This window comes from Ammodytes marinus, assembly GCF_949987685.1.
Source record: "Ammodytes marinus genome assembly, chromosome: 12".
Taxonomy (NCBI): domain Eukaryota; kingdom Metazoa; phylum Chordata; class Actinopteri; order Uranoscopiformes; family Ammodytidae; genus Ammodytes; species Ammodytes marinus.
In genome coordinates, this window is record NC_137216.1 from 25079773 (window position 1) to 25096506 (window position 16734).

At 38.7% G+C, this 16734-nt stretch overlaps 1 protein-coding gene across 1 annotated transcript; it reads right to left on the reverse strand.

The window, feature by feature from the left end:
- Nucleotides 1-818: 818 nt before the first annotated feature.
- On the reverse strand, nt 819-9320 carry sec22a (SEC22 homolog A, vesicle trafficking protein). Its single transcript, XM_080037481.1, has 7 exons — nt 9245-9320; nt 8066-8276; nt 6718-6881; nt 6004-6183; nt 4095-4213; nt 3177-3242; nt 819-2344 (listed from the first exon to the last, which is right to left on the reverse strand). The coding sequence occupies exons 2-7, from the start codon at nt 8245-8247 to the stop codon at nt 2144-2146; spliced, it is 912 nt and encodes a 303-aa protein (XP_079893607.1). The 5' UTR covers nt 8248-8276; nt 9245-9320; the 3' UTR covers nt 819-2143.
- Nucleotides 9321-16734: the final 7414 nt, after the last annotated feature.

Sequence of the window (16734 nt, forward strand, 5' to 3'; positions counted from 1 at the left end):
AAACTCTCTTTTACATTTCACATAAAAAATCTTGTCTGTCGTCTCCGACAAAAGATTGGCTATTTTTATAGGAATAAAGCCACCTTCCCGTTGTTCAGTAGGAAAAGGATTATTGAGGCAGTTTTTATGTCTGTCCTTGATTACGGTGATGTGGTTTATCGGCATGCATCTCGTTCATGCCTTAAACTCCTAGACTCTGTATTTCACTCTGCTTTGAGATTCATTACAGGAGATGCTTATGATACACATCATTGTGTTTTATATGAAAAGGTTGGGTGGTCCTCCCTTAAGGAGAGACGTGATGCACATTGGCATATTTTTATATATAAAGCTCTGACTGGAAAGCTACCACTATATTTGACAGAAATGCTGCTTATTTCAGATGGGCTTTATCAAACCCGCTCAACTGACATGCTCATGTTATATGTCCCCTATGCCCGGTCTGAGCTTGGTAAATCCGCTTTTAGCCATAGTGCCCCTGACTCCTGGAACAGCCTACAACATACAATTAAAATAAATACACTCATAACTGTTAACCAATTTAAAATTATTATTTTGAATCAGCCCCTCTACACTTGTAACTGTTTTAATTAGGCTATTATGTCTCTCATTCAATTGATCTGAATGTTTTAAATTGTTGTTGTCTGTGTGTGTGTGTGTGTGTGTGTGTAAACTTGTTATGTATTCTCATTGTATATTGTGTATATGTACAAACTCGACGTCATTGTAAAAGAGGGTCACCCCTCAATTGATCTTTCGAGGTTAAATAAAGGAAAAATGAAAAAATGAAAAAGTGGAAATTCATGATGATACGGACTGCCTCTGGCAAAAAAACACAGCAACGCCTCTTTACTGCTGCCAACACAGACCTGTTCACTTACACAGTCACTTGACACTGGCTTTATGCTCGAGGCTGTGTGGGCGACAAGGTTGGATATTAATGCTAACAGGCTGTTAGGTGTCTACTGTAGCAGCAGGAGTTACTTTGTGAACACTAGAGGTCATGCAGTCTAGTGTATAAATAGAACAATTTAAAAATGAAACTTATTCAAATCTGTATAAATTTTCATTGAACACATGTCATTGAACAATCAGTCATTGCATCAATATTAAAATGAATTCAACAAAATGAACTCTCCCAAGATCTGCAAAATAAGTTATGATCGTTGGCTCCTGAATAGAGAATACATCAAGAACTGATATGAGGGCCACACACACACACACACACACAAACAAACACACACACACACAAAAGGCAGCGTTGCATAGTTTAAAAATAAGATCTAAACCAGAGTCCTGCATCAGGTTAGGTACATGCAGATACACAAGCAAAATGTTCACGTAAGAGGCAACATGCAAACTTAACTGGATGTGTGAGTAACACATTACAAATAAATAAAAATTCAATAAAACATTGAAATCAATGGCAAGTCTTTCATTCTTATGTTCATCTTTACTTGAGTTATTTTGTCAGTTCTGACAGTTTACAATTATGTTGAACATGATTTTTAAATGACTGATTACTATGTGTATTATCAGTTGCATGCTGTTTCACATCAGTTTAACCTTGCTGATATATGTAATCATTCTAAATTGTAATAATCATTATTATTTTATAATAATATAATGTATTAAAAAAATTATCGGAATGTATCGGATTTGTATGTGTTATTGTTAAAAACAACTACACCACTTTAAAAATAAGTGTATGAATTTGGTTTTAAGTGGGGTTGCATGTTTAACATAACTAAGCTTTGTGTGAAAGGGAAAAATATGGGTTAACAAAACCGGACATATGCAGGACTCTGACCTAAACTCTGGCTGCACTGAAAAGAAGCAATAGTTAATATCTTCATCAGACAATGGCAGGGAGTTAGACAGACAACTCCCAAAATCAATCCTACAAGTTCCATTAATGATCTGGGGCTGCGGCAGAGTTTCCACACTGAGATCTGTCACTGCCCACTGATGCTGAGATCAACTTTGTCAACTGAATGGCCAGTGCCACAGCTGCAATTCCAGGGCCAGTGTGTGTGTGTGTGTGTGTGTGTGTGTGTGTGTGTGTGTGTGTGTGTGTGTGCTTGCGTGTGTGTGTGTGTGTGTGTGCACTAAGGTCCGTTTGTCCTTTGCGTATAAAGTTTTGTCACACATTGTAGTCCGGTGCTTTCCCCTGCGGTTGTCTCAGTCTGATCTGTAGAGTCATGAAGGCTGCCACCGCCACATGGAAGAGGATCTGCCACATGTTCCTCAGTTCATACAGATACATGTTGGACAGACAGATGAGGGCAAACGCCAGGAAGGACTTAATGTCTCTCCACACAGAGAAGTAGGCAAACAGGTAGCACTGGAAGGAGAAGGAGAAATACTTCAGTATGTTACATTTGCTCTAATTTACAATTCAAACCTATGTAGAATAGAAATAAGTGAAAAGAGTTTGCGCTTAAAAAGGTGGAGAGAGCCAATCTGGAGAATGCTTGTCGTCAACATTGCTTTTGGTCAAAATCAGTGAATTTCTCCTCATGATCCGCTACCTGTTCCAACTGTATGTGAGCTGGAGAAAAAAATCCAGTCCAAAAATTAACACCAGATTTTTTTTCAGCGCTTTTGAAACAAAGTGATTTTGAAAAAAAAGCGTGTTCCAGAATCGCTGACCGTAAAAGCCACAAGGTCAAGCCTATCAATACAAATCTAACACTAGTAATATAAGAATATTAGGTAAATAAGTAGGAACATTATACTACAATATGTACACAATGTAAGTAACGTTTATGAGATATGTAAAATGTATATATACTGACATCATAAAGGTCTTATAAGTATACATATAGCATCAGATTGGCAGAGGAGAATTTGAATGCCCGGAAACTCTGTGTGACTGACATTGACCGGAGACATATTTCATCATTAATGTCCTTCATTGGGACAATAAATGTGCTCAGTCAGTAAGAAAATCCTGTCCTGATAACTTTGCTCTGTGGTCAATGTCCCAGTATGTGGCGCTCCATTTTGTATCAGCAGCTACACAGAGGAGCTGATGAAAATGTTTGAGAGAAGCTAGTGGGCTGAAAGGCATTGAGCTTATTCTAATATTAGTCTAGCTGACAAGCTGCTGAGCTGTAAAGTGCAGGGGGCTGTTAGTCAGCCATTGACGGGGGCCGCTTTCAACAATCACTTACCTGATACAGACAGGCTGCCGTGCCCAGGAAGAAGGCAATCACATAATTAAAGTCTTCATCGTCATTCTGCAGACAGGGTAAACACGGTTTACTTTTAGCGCTAATTATTTCCCGGCTAGACAAAGCATCAAGAAACGAAAATATGACAAGACAATAATGAGATTTAATTTCTTTTTTCAGTTAGCGTCATGTAGATTGATGGAATAAATCATACATTTTCAAGGAGCAGAAAGAACGAAATATGGCTAATTCGACAAATGTCTAAATGAAAATTGTTTTGCTAGTTTTGGTCATTAGTTTTAACAGTCATTATGACAAGTACTTTGTATTTTTTTGTATTTAAAGTTGGACAGGGCAGGAAACACAAGAACAATTGGTCAGCTTATCTCAACTGCTTTGTTTGGAGGGTAAACAGAAACTAAGTTCAATCATTTTAACAGTATTAATCCCTCATTGCATAAGAAAACAAGAGCACATATGACTACAGTGATACAGGATGTCAAAGTTGAGCAACTATGTCGGTCTGTAAACCTTGATGAATATGTTCAACTGAAAGTTTGCGTAATAATTGTACAGTTTGCCTTCGTTATCTCTTCCCAATACGTTTGACTACGCTGACAGGTTGTTTTAAAACCTGTCCAATCATTTATCTGACTGCTTGTGTTTCTTGCCCCCATGTGACTATTTTTGGCAATGTCACCACGACCCCATATCTCTGGCAGGAACAGCCAAAACTCTGTAAATATAAGACCAAAGGATGTACAAAGCCAAGATTTCCCCTTTAAAAGGAATAGTTAAAAAAAAATGTAAAGCTAGGCTAGGAAGGGATGGTTTCTGTTGCCTTTTCTTAAGCCAGAGATGAGGCAAAAAATGTTGAACTGTTCCTTTAAGAGCAATTGAAGTGTTTTGTCATCTGACCTGTAGAATGCTCTCTATAGCGTGGACTCCTCTCAGCAGGTTCAGGCCTCCACAGAGAACGCTGAGCACGCAGGACACGATGCCAGGCAGAGTCACTGGCTCCAGCATCTGTGTGGGAGCTGCAACACAGAGAAGGACAGTATGGTGTCACTGACTCAGCACAATCCGCTTAAACAAATCAACTACAAAAGCATAAGGAAATATAAATGATTGATGCGATCTACACCATTTCTGACTGCTTTTTCGCTCCTGTAACATTTTGTACTCACTGTGGAATTTTTTATTTTCTTAACTCTATCTGCAAGTCTTACATCTCCTAAGTAAAAGTCACAAGCATGGCTACAAGCAGCAGGAATAGCTCAATCAAACTAGTTATATTTAAGGTAAAGGATTGGATGAATTTTTGCCACATGGCAATAGGTCACAGCACAAACAAACATGGCTGCCCAGTGTGGCTTCCCATAATGATTTTTTTTTTTTTTTTTTTACAGCATATTGATCATGCAATTGGTGGATTATTGGCAAATATATTAGTACTTTTTTTCTTAACTTTGGAGATGTATTAGTTAATGAAAAGCTTTCAAGGGGCATCAATGGATGAGAAAAATTTGAGAAATGCAACATATATTTGTGTTTTCAGCTTTCTCAAACGCTCTCTTTCTCAAAGGTTTGCTAGTTTTGGTGCTTAAAAGGGTTAAAAAATATAATAATAATATACATTAATTATTGATAAGAAACTATTATATGCGGGATAGAAAGGATGGACCTTAAATAGTAAAGATAAGCCAAGCATACCCGTTTTTTCTTTCTTTCTATCTGTCCTCCAAAACATTCTGGCATAGTAAAAGGAGTGATACGTCACTGTTATCAGATTAGCATACTTCAACCCCCAGAGCAAAATGATTTATGTTGTCGGAAAACAGTGAGCGGCAAGGGCAACCGACAGAGAGTGAACACAGTGTGGAGAGCCGCCCTACAGCTTTAAGTGACCCGGGTTGGCATCGCTTGGTGGTGCATAGTACCACAGGGTTTGTTTTCTGGAGCAAATAAGGGGAAAGGGGTTTGTGTCAGGTCAACCGTTTGACTGAGCAAAGGGATATCCGACCACAAGACGTACAGTTTCCGCCTCAGTATTTAACTGATATTGATTAGTTTTTGTTTTTTTTGCTGTGTTTCTAAATCTTTCATGCAGGAAGATCACACTGTTCACTGCAGTTTAAAAGGAATCAATGCCCTTTCACAGTGGAGATAGTTCAGAGGACAGTAGTTTATGTACTTGGAAGAGAAGGAAAAATAGGATTTAGAAAACTAAGACACAATTAGCTATATATTAGAAATGAATGAATACAACTGAATACTATATAAATATTTTGTATATGTTTTGTTTTGTATGTTAGTTTGAAGTGAAAGTAATTACCCTTAGTATCTTTACGCAAGTCTATAGAAAGATAAACATCACTTATGTAATAATAAAAGTGATCTATAAATACATTTCAATGCACAAAATGGTAATACATGTTGGTACTTTACTGCACCTTATGCAGTCTGTTCAAAACTCAATAACTCAAAAAGTGACAAATGGAATGATGCATCCAGTACTGCTTCTTTACTGGTGTAGTAAAAGATACGGTATGACCTTTTTTATGTCATTGTGTTAGAACGACCAATGGTCCATAATTAATTAAGTAAGATACAATGAGATATTATTTTATTGATCCGCAGAAGGGAAATTAAGTAGGTGGTCAAACCGTTGTTATACTCCAAGGAGGTGTGTATAGGGCGTGTTTATGTGTGCGTGTGCATGTGTGTGTGTGTGTGTGTGTGTGTGTGTGTGTGTGTGTGTGTGTGTGTGTGTGTGTGTGTGTGTGTGTGTGGTGTGTGTGTGTGTGTGTCAGCAACTGAGCCCTACCTATGCCCTTGTATTTAGAGGAGGTTTGCGCTGAGAATCCATTGATAGCCCTCAGGTCCTCAGGGGAGAGCTGGTAGGGCGGTCGCAGCTTGATCTCTGTCTGCATGTCTGACAGGTTGATCTTGGTGGACAGCGAGCGCGGGCTGTTGTAGCGCTGTTTGGTCTTCTGGATGAAGGTGTCTGAATGATGGGTGACACACAATACAACAACACGGTGGTTAATAACACAGGCAGAACCACTTTAAAAAAGGCACACTATGCAACATTTTAATGAAAAAAATGAATTATAGTCACAGTGTGTTTATCTGCACACCCCCCCCCCCCCTCTCCCATCTGGCTGTTTTTTACATAGTAGCATTTGTTGGTTTTGTTTTGTAAATAGACTTAGCTCCACCCCAGCTCCTCCCATCAACTTCACGGCCCTTAATAAATACTGGGATTACATAAGCAATAGTACAACTAATGACAATAATTGGGAAATAAGCTAAACCAATATGTTCAAGCCTATACGACCAACTGTGGCTACACATCTAATTAAACATGCTTCAACGTGCGGCTTATTTTGTATGAGAAACTGGTTAGTAACTTATTACCCAACAATAGATAGCTCCTCTTTATACGGATTGCCCTTTGACTCTGAGTGACTAACACCATAAGGTTCATTAGTAAGTGTTAGTAAGCTGAAACATGCTGTAAATATTCCATGGTGCTCACCAAATTCAATGAGTGAGTACGGCCGCACGGCGCTGCTGATCCGTTTGGGTTCATACGTAACGATGAACTCCTTCTGTAGCTCGTCCAGGAAGCAGAAGGCCAGCACGTTGGGGTAGTTCGCTGTGCACACCATCAGGTACCCAACACCCAGTGCACTCGTGAAACTAAAAACACACACACACACACACACGCACACAAACATTATAGCTTTTCACACACCATTCTTTTCTCTTCACAGAAACCCTGGGACATTGTACTAACTAAACCAGGCTAATATCAGTGCAGACTCTGGAGAATGCTTGTTGATCGTGAGGAGATATTTACTGACATTTTTATTTATTTTTTGACAACAAGCGTTCTGCTGAATTGCTGACTCCACCTTAAAAAGGTAACAATAACCAATGATTAATTTCATTCAGAATTATACAGAAATATAACAGGCAAAACCGCAGCCAATAAAGATCACAGAATATAAAACTAAAGAGATGTAATACTGTCGGCCTCCCTCTGACCTTCACGGTCTTCTGACCTTCTCTTCTCCAGCTGCTTCAGGCTCCCGTTGATTAGGGAGACTCTTATCAGAACAGACTGTGTGTTGAAGGATAGAGCTGACTCATTCATTCATGATTCTAAAAGTCAATTGAGCTCTCGTTCTCTTAATAAGAACTAATTAGCTATTAACAAACAGCGCTTGAGAGACTTTCAAAGCATTTCCCCTGAGCACCGGCGGGGCTTTTAGAAACAGTTTGACACAGATGAAGGCCGAGCTGTCCAAACACTTCAATTAAAAAAAGCATTTTTTCCAACAAAGTTGTGTTTGAAGGGTAAGGAAGAGAGCAGCAAAATTGTCATAATTTGACTGTATAATAACCCATGGGTGTCAATGAAACAGGGTATCATGACTGGGCATACTTCATGATTATTATGGCTGTTTTAAGGTGGAATCAGCGATTCTGGAGAACGCTTGTTGTCAAAATCACTTTTTGTAAAATCAGTGAATACCTCTTCACAATCCGCTGGCTGTACGAACATGGTGTTAACACACAGCCTACGCTCTGTAAACTGGTACCGTATGTAAACAAAGGGTATGTACACAAAGGGGTCCACCGTAGATAAGCAAGATGACCTTTTACAGAGACTAGGCTGTGTATAAACAATGTTTTTTTATCCCAGTCCATACACAATACCTACCGGTAGCGGATCGTGAAGAGATATTAACTGATTTTGACAACAAACATTCTCCAGAATCGCTCACTCTACCTTTGATTAATGAGCGGTTTTGAAGTAAAAGGTTCCCTTTAAAATGACATTTTTCGTCCCAGGAGGTCGAAATCCCAATATGACCTACTTGACATTATACGGGCCAGTCTTTAGTGTGCAGCGATCGGGGAACTGGCCCAGTTTCTTGGAGAGACCCTTGAGGTGCTTCTTGGTTTCCTGGAGCTCCTTGTCCGGCTCATAGTCAGTGGAGGCAGAGAGAGGAAGGCCGTCCCCAACCCGAACCACAGAGGCAAACACCACCATCGACATCTTACAGCTCTGCCAATCTAACTGAAGCCCTGTGCACATGGATGGAAAGACCAGAGGGAAACTTGTTGAGAGAAATTCTATATCTATTGTTGGCTCTTAATCCAGTCCACAATATCAAACAATTAACAATACATTATGTTCAAATGCATATGCAAAAAAAAAAGATTGGTTCAATTTAAGCGAAATTGGTCATGGTGTTGGATCTTAAATACTTGATCAGAGCAGAGCTGAAACAATAAACAAAATGTATAAAAAAAAGGGGGAAAAAAAGATTATAGTCACAAAATTATTGATAAAATCCTTCTCCCCATTATATTTGAGAGTTTTTAAAACATTTGATGGACATTTTAATACATAATCATTCCTTTTTTCTAAATGAATGAATCCAATGCATTCTTAGACTTTTTTAGGATCTATGGGACAGCAGGAACCATGGACAGCTCCAGAGACTGAAGGGGCGTAGAGAGGAAGAAGCTTGGGTCAACCGTGTCGTGTTGTCACCAGAAACACATTTCACAGCTTCAACGAAAACTTTCACGTTTCCTACTCGGTTGAAGTCAATGAAATTCGGTAAGACATAACGGTTTGACAGAGGGAATACGTGTATGCTAGATAGCTTTAGCAGTGGGTGAGTAGCTGAGGAATAGGCAGTAGCTTTGACACAATTTCCACCTGTTAACATACAACTCAGTCCCTACACGCATTAGCTTCAAGTTGAATACATTAGTGCATGTTGTTAAAATACAAGCAGCCAATTTAAATCATGGTAAAACGGGCCAAGAGGCCACATCAGCCCAGGTGAGTCAGCTAGCCACAGTTAGCAGCTAAGAAAATAATTAGCTAGTTCCCCAGCTATTTCCTGCTGGCTAACGTTAGCATGCTACCCCTTAGCACAGCTAACTCGCTACTTTGCATTACCAACAACTCAGGCCAAAGCTGAACAAATACACACACACATTTGGAAAACAAGATCCAGTAAGTTTGGGTAATTTCATACCTGATAAATGGGTATAGCATCATCTGGACCTCTGTGATATGCAGAGGCAGCTAGCGAGTCACACACACAAACACAGAAACAGTGGGTGATGCGTTACGTTTACGTGGCTGTTTTTGCTGAGCATTGTGGGTAATGAAAAGCTCTCATCAGCATCACTCAGACAAAAAAAAGTTAGCCCTGTGTTGTTAATCTTGCCCCTGTAAAGCACTTTGAGTGGCCTTGTGTTTGAATTGTGCTATATAAATAAACTTGCCTTGCCTTATCTTTTACAATTGGTCCATGGTTGTTATAAATAGTTTACTTTAAATAATTGTGTCCCTAGTAGGGACACAACACATTCATGAGCTCATTTCTTCTGTGATACATACTGTATGTTATGTTTCATAATTTTTATTTTCACAATTCAATTATTTTACATCATTTTATTCTGATCTCTTCTTGTTCCACTTCCTATTTTGCCTCTGAAAGTCAACTGCAAATTAGCCTTACGTCTAAGCATGAGATGATGCTGAGATTCTTTTAGAATTCATAAATAAAAACATGAAAAATGGATCATGCTTACCCAGAGTTTGCCATGCACTCACAATTAAGAATAGGCGGCCCACATTTCCATACATTTCCAGATACAATATGAGACAAAAACACAACTGTGGCCAGCGAAAAATAAAACGACAATCCAGAAACGGTTAGTGGCCAGCATGCAATCTCCACAGAATCCAGGCAATGTGTCAGCCTCAAGGGACATCCTCTCTGCCATCATGGTGTGTGTGTGTGTGTAGGTGTGTGTGTGTGTGCGTGCATGCGTGCGTGTGCGCGCGTGCGTACGTGCGTGCGTGTGTGTGTGTGTGTGTGTGTGTGTGTGTGTGTGTGTGTGTGTGTGTGTGTGTGATGTGTGTTTGTGTGAGAGAGAGAGAGAGGGGCAGACACACACAGTCAAAGTGGATGATGGATGTCTGCTGCTGCAGGCAACTTGATGAATAGCCACAGGTCTTGGGCGAACGTTTAGTGCAGAGAATGTCAGGTTTTGGGAAGGCGATGTCGTCATTGCCAGTGACACAGACTAAACAGAGGTGAAAATACATTAGCATCCAAATGCATCAGCGCCAAATTCTATCTTTCCCGGGATGTCATCATTATTCATTTCGACTTTTGAGCTCAGGAATTCTTGAGAACCATATGGCATGTGTCAAAATATACCCCCCAAAAAATCTTGGGCTTCAATCACAGGAGTTTGACATTTTCTAAACAGTAAATGTATGAAATGTGATTTTGAATCTGTCTTGGGGTATGACTATGAATATAGCAAAACTTAAAGTCTAAAAGTTTGGTAAGTAGTCGTTGGAGACTGCAATGTTCAATACACTTACCAATAAAAACTCACTGTTGGACAGACCAAGCAACCTTCAGACAATTACTGTTTGCTTTCAGGCTGATGCTATAAAAAGGGCCGTTTAGATTCTGTTTTTTATTTCACGATCATGATCACTAGGAAAAATCCTCCAGGCAACGGGAACATCCCAAATCCAATTTCATGCCAATGTGTATTGTCTATATACTAGCAGCTGACACATCTTCATATCTTCATCCAAGATTCAGAACATTCCAATAGAAAACTGACAGACGTTGCTATTCAATGCACATTAATCCGATACATTTGGTTTGTTTAGAGTAAATCTGTTTAATAATCCCAAGCGCCACCAAAGATAATTATAGTATTCAAAAGGAATGTCACAAAACAGTATTATATACAGTATATCCTCCATGGCTCTGAAGGGGGGACATGCACACCCGACACCCCTGCCTTTATACAGTACTTTGGGTTATTTTGGTGGTGTGTTGTCTTTCAGGGTTTGGGCCTATAGGTGAAAATATTTAGACCGTAGTGTGCTTCCAATGTCAGGACCTTGTCCACATATGAACTTCATTTTTTGGAGGTCTTTGAATAAAATGCTTTTTATCAGCTCCTAGTTTGGGCTGTTTTGGCTAGACGGTGTGAATTCCATACATGTGATGCTTCTTTTGAACGAAAAAAACAGGGGAAAGCGTCAATAGGAAGTCATAGTCCACCTCTGATGAATTATGTTTCCAACCTGTACAGTTTGCAGAAGACCTTTTCCCTGTTTCAACATGGCATTGCTCCTATATATGCACAAAGCCAGATTCTCCATTGGAAAATGGTTTCCACTGTTTGGTGTGGAGGAACCAGACCTTTGGGATGATCTTCTGATACCCTGAATGTGAAGCCAGGCTTATCGCTTAGCTTAGTTGGACCGCACTAACACTCTTACCACTGAATAGGAGTAAGAGCAGCAAAGATGTAAGAGCAGCAAATGAATGTCCTTGGTTTTGAAAGCATATATTTAGCAGGGCCTTATGCTGAGTACAAATAAATTTGCCTCTGTCTTTTTGAAAGACTGCATTTAACAGAGAGCCTGCATTATGAGATTGGGGCTTGGAGTTAGAATGACTTGGGTATTGGCAGGATTGGTCTTGCTCTAACAAAATGCATTATGGGAAGTACATCTCAGCCTCTTCTGCGTGCGTTAGATTGAATGATTCCTTTCTAATTAGTGTCTTGCAAATTTGATAAAATGACTGTAACATTGGAGTGGAGAGCTTTCAAATATTGAGTTTTTGTCTGGTGTTGGAGAATAAAAGAAAAATATATGTAATTTATCTATTGCAGTATTTCAGTACGAGATAAAATAATGTTGCCTTTAGAGAAGCCCACATTCCTGTATATATTACAATTAGTACAACTTACGGTGTATTTGATGGTGGTTACAAGTTACAACAATGTGATAATCATATTGACAATAATGGTTTATCAGCTATTAGTCAAATGTGGTCTAATCTAAGCAGCTGCAAGATTTAAGGTAGTTCATATACATTTAAATTATACAGCCTCCTGGGTACAACTTTCTGCTGCAAAATAATTCAATAACTAGGTTGTTGGACCTTTGCCTTAAAGGTTGTTAACAGCAGAAACACTCACACAAATCAAACAGTGGTCAGGTATTTAACATGACACGTGCATTTCCATTCATCCATATGCATTTATTAGCAGAAACAACATTTGTTGTTGTTTGTTAAACATGGAAGGTATTAATTAAAAAGCCTGTTCACTTTCCCTTGATGGTGTATGGTTATTCTGTAGGACAGCCAATCTGATCCACCGGGAAATGTCTCCACAACCATGGGATCAATCCCCAGGTAATTTATAGGTTTACACATTCATGTTCCCATGGGGTTGAACTGAAATAACTTTGGTGATCCTCTTGCTTGTCATCTGGTGCCACAACCAGTCAAACTTTAAGTTGGTATATCACTTTGAACTGAAACATAATCTATTTATCAACAATAAAAAGTGTGGATGCCCTTCAAAGTGTTGGCTGTCAGCATCACTGAAAAGCCCAAGGAGTAAGCATATGGATCTTTCTCAGAAAAGGATGCAAATCACCTTGATTACTGCATCAGGGGAAACAGGCTAAAGGAAATCTTTATCGCTTTGCAAGCAGATACTCGGATGTCTATTTATTGCATTGAATGTTGGTTGTTTAAACCAATTTGAAAATGAAATTTTTTTTTACAGAAAGGTAAATGGTAAGGTAAATGGTATATTGCACTTTCATTCAATGCCTCAGACACAATCACACACACACTCCCACACACTTTGAACCACAGCCACCACAAACAAGTGTACAAACTGAAAATATTATCAACAGGAAGCCGCTTTTTCATGATGAATCTGAAAAAAGGTGTTCATTTGTAGACTTTTAGATAAAAGGAAAACAAATATATCAGAGGTGAGGCAGAGGACACACAGGTGGATATAGAAAGAGTGTAGATTGAAGTCAGAAAGATCAAACCCTGAACAACCCAAAACACAATTAGCCATAAAATGGAAAGTAGCTTCTGTTAAGGGCACTTGAATTCGAGCAGACCTTGATTTTGTATAAACCACCCCCTGCCCTCCATTTCTTAGACTCACTTTGCACAGGTTAAAATGATTGTACCTCTCAGTCCTCCAAGAAAACCCACAAAGAAAGCAATGAAGCAACGCTCCCAGGCATGGAAAAGTGCTCCACCTCCTTTGGAAATCAGCTAGAGTGAAATTGGGATTGAGAGGGTATTTCTTTGCTTGTGCTAGCCGTCCATGGTGCTAGCAGGCATTAATCAGCTTGCTCTGTGGCCACACACTGTATGCATTCCAACAACAGCACTTTACCTGAGCTGACCTGTGGACTGCAAACAATGAACACAAGAAACTTTAAGTCTAAAAGTCGTTCTTAGTCACGCTGGGCGAGACCCGAGGTGGGAACTACAGGGTTCCAGCTTCCCACACTTGTTTACCAATACATTTCCAAAACTTTTCCATGACATTTTACCCAACCTAGTATATTAGCTCGAACCTATTTCGCAATGATATGGCTGAATAATGCTGCGGTTCTTGAGAAATCTCTAATATTTCTCGTCCAAAATGATAAAACATATAGGCCTAAGCATTGTGGATGAGCAAGAAATCGAGATTTTAAGCAATAATAAATCAAGAAATTATTTCACATAATTTAAGACATTATACAGTATAAGTTATGGGGATATGTATGAACATTTTGTAGACACTAGCAAAAATTAGCATAAATTCAAAACGTTTCAAAAATATTTAATTAATTCAAAAATATGAAAAAAAAAAGTTTTTTCGAATATCATAACTTGTCCAGGAATTTTATCACCGTGGGAAAACCCTGGAAGCATTGAGGAAAGCTTGTCATCTTGGCCTGGCAGAAGTTCAGCCAGTGGAGGGTTACTTTTAGGCAAGTGCCACTTTCAAGCCATTTCTCCTAATAATACCATCAGTGTCATATCTGCTGAGGGCTGCTTGTGGTCCATTTGTTATTCTTCTGACCTGGGGCCTGTTGCATAAAACTAAGATAAGGGATTAACCTAGGATATTTTGGTTATCCTGACTTGCATTAGCCATGATCCGGTTGCATAAAAGCGGAGGGACATAAGTTACCATCATGGAGATTTATCTTTTACGTTTAGCCTAGTCGGGACCAGGCTAAACATAAAGGATAAACTTATTATGTTGCCTGATTGGCTCAGTCAGCTGTCACTCCGATCTGAAATCAAGGTGTTTAACAGTTATTCCATGATCTTCTGTGTACTGCTTTATTTTCATTAGCCTGTTTTAAAGTACCACATAAAAGACTGCATTGTCATTTTGTTAAATAGTTATTTTTTATTTATTTAACCTGAATCATGTATAATTAACTTAATTATAATTAGACTAAAATGAAATGATATAAATTATAATAATTTATGTGATAGTCTGTTCATATTGCAGGCTATATTTATACAATTGATTATCGATGGCAGATGACGTTGCAAATGTGGGTCAAATAAATTCACTGTGTACTTATAACTATATCGAGGTTTATCTAAAACAAAATTCAAATATCAATGAAAATTTCCTTTTTTCTGTAATTTAATTCAAAAATGTAAACTTAAATATATCCTAGATTCATTACACATGAAGTGAAATTAATCTAGAATAAACATACTTTTCAGAAGGTCAACATTTCTGTATTCCTTTTTCTGATTGGTTGTATGTACTATTCAAATATTTTGAGATACTGGATTTTTTATGCATGATCAATCAATCATCCAAAAAAAGGCCTGACATATTTCACTTTGTGTAATGAATCTATGAAAGTTTCACTTTTTGAATGGACTTTCCATGATATTCTATTTTTTAGATGCAACTTCAGACTGCTCACTGTCAACAATTTTATCATGAAACAATGCAGGGACATCAAGATCAGTTGGCAGAGAATACATCTGCTGTATGAAATTAACTGCCCCCTCACTTAAAGTTTAAACTAGCAAGGCATTGTGGGAAAATGGGCCGTCTTTCCCATTTTTACATCAGTAAATCTGTGTTCGATCTCTGGGTCTACTTCTGAAAGCTGTGGGCTGGCACATAACAGAATTTCTTACGCCTGGCTTGACAAAGCGGCCCCTTTTCATCCTGGATTGGCGTTTATGCAACTGACTAATCCAAAGTGCCCAGGCTAGACTTTGTCAAGGCTGGCTTTATCAATCATCCTGGATATCTTAATTCCACTTTTATGCAATAGGCCCCAGGGCACAACCAGTGAAAAATGGCAAAATAAACAAGAACAAAAAAAACTGCTTTCACCAGGGCCGTCCATCAGCCCAGTGACCCGACGAGGTCAACCTCTATTTATATCAATGTGCCAGGAGCAGTGTAGCCCGGAGGTGTTTTTGGATTTTAAAATAACTTTAAATATGTTTTCAGCGCTGGGTCGTTGAACAAATGATCACATATCTGTCTACAGTGTCTATTTTAGCCCTAGTCTACTTGGAGTTTTAACAGTGTTTTCTAACTTTCAACACAGGAAAAGTCTCATTATTCATAATAGCCTAAAGATGGAGGTGGATATGGATTAGAAAGGCAGTAAATGCTGGCCGTTAAATTAATAACGGAGGTGATGACGGCACAGAGTAATGGTTGGTGACACTGATGGCGATAACAATTAATCTACTCGATGTCAACATCGAGTAGATTAATTGGTTGACAAATTAACCAACATTGCCGTCCCAAAACTGCACCCCTAACATGTCTCAGAAATTAATAGAATTAAATAATTGTTAAAAAAAAAAAAAAAAAAAAAGAAGTGAAACAGGTTTTTGGAAATGTTTGACTTTATTTTATTTTGCAAGGTCCTTACTGCAAGGGGCAAACCTTTACGTGTAACTGGGCACAGAAAAACTCAACAAAGGCAACAATGACTTCTTGGCATAAGTGTGACACATTCCCATACAACATGGATACCTTTGGGATAAGACAGAGGCGCTCTCTTTATTATTCAACTAACGTGTGATGTCACTGCAGAGGCTCCTGAACAAAAAACTAATGGACACAGTAAACAAAGGGAATTGTATTTTATCCCCTCAAGAGGAGGACGAACAGCAAATCACAGCGATATGTCAACACCTAACAAATGCTCATGCATACCATGAAATGTTGATAGTCACATTGCGAACACAACACAAAAAAAAGTGTTGTGGTGCCAGCCAGAACCTTTGAGACAGTTTCACTTGGAATGCTTCCATTAAGAATCACAATGAAATGTTTTTTTTGACGAGAAATGGTTCAGTAACATCCACTAACATACTACTTTTAGTACTTGACGTACTTTCTCAGTACATGTAGACATCATACAGCACAGGAAAAAAGGACAATTGAATTGCTTTTTCTTTTTGTTCTTGGGATACAAATGTAAACAATATTCAATTTGGTGACCTAAGGGCTCAAAATTATTTCAGCTGGAATGCAAAAATTACAAACAAACTAGTTCCCTTTAATTGTGTTTCGCTATCCCTGAGAACCTTATTCATAATGAAACAAAAGTCTTGAATAATAAAACACAAGTTCAGCTACAGAAGCCTTTAAATATTGATGT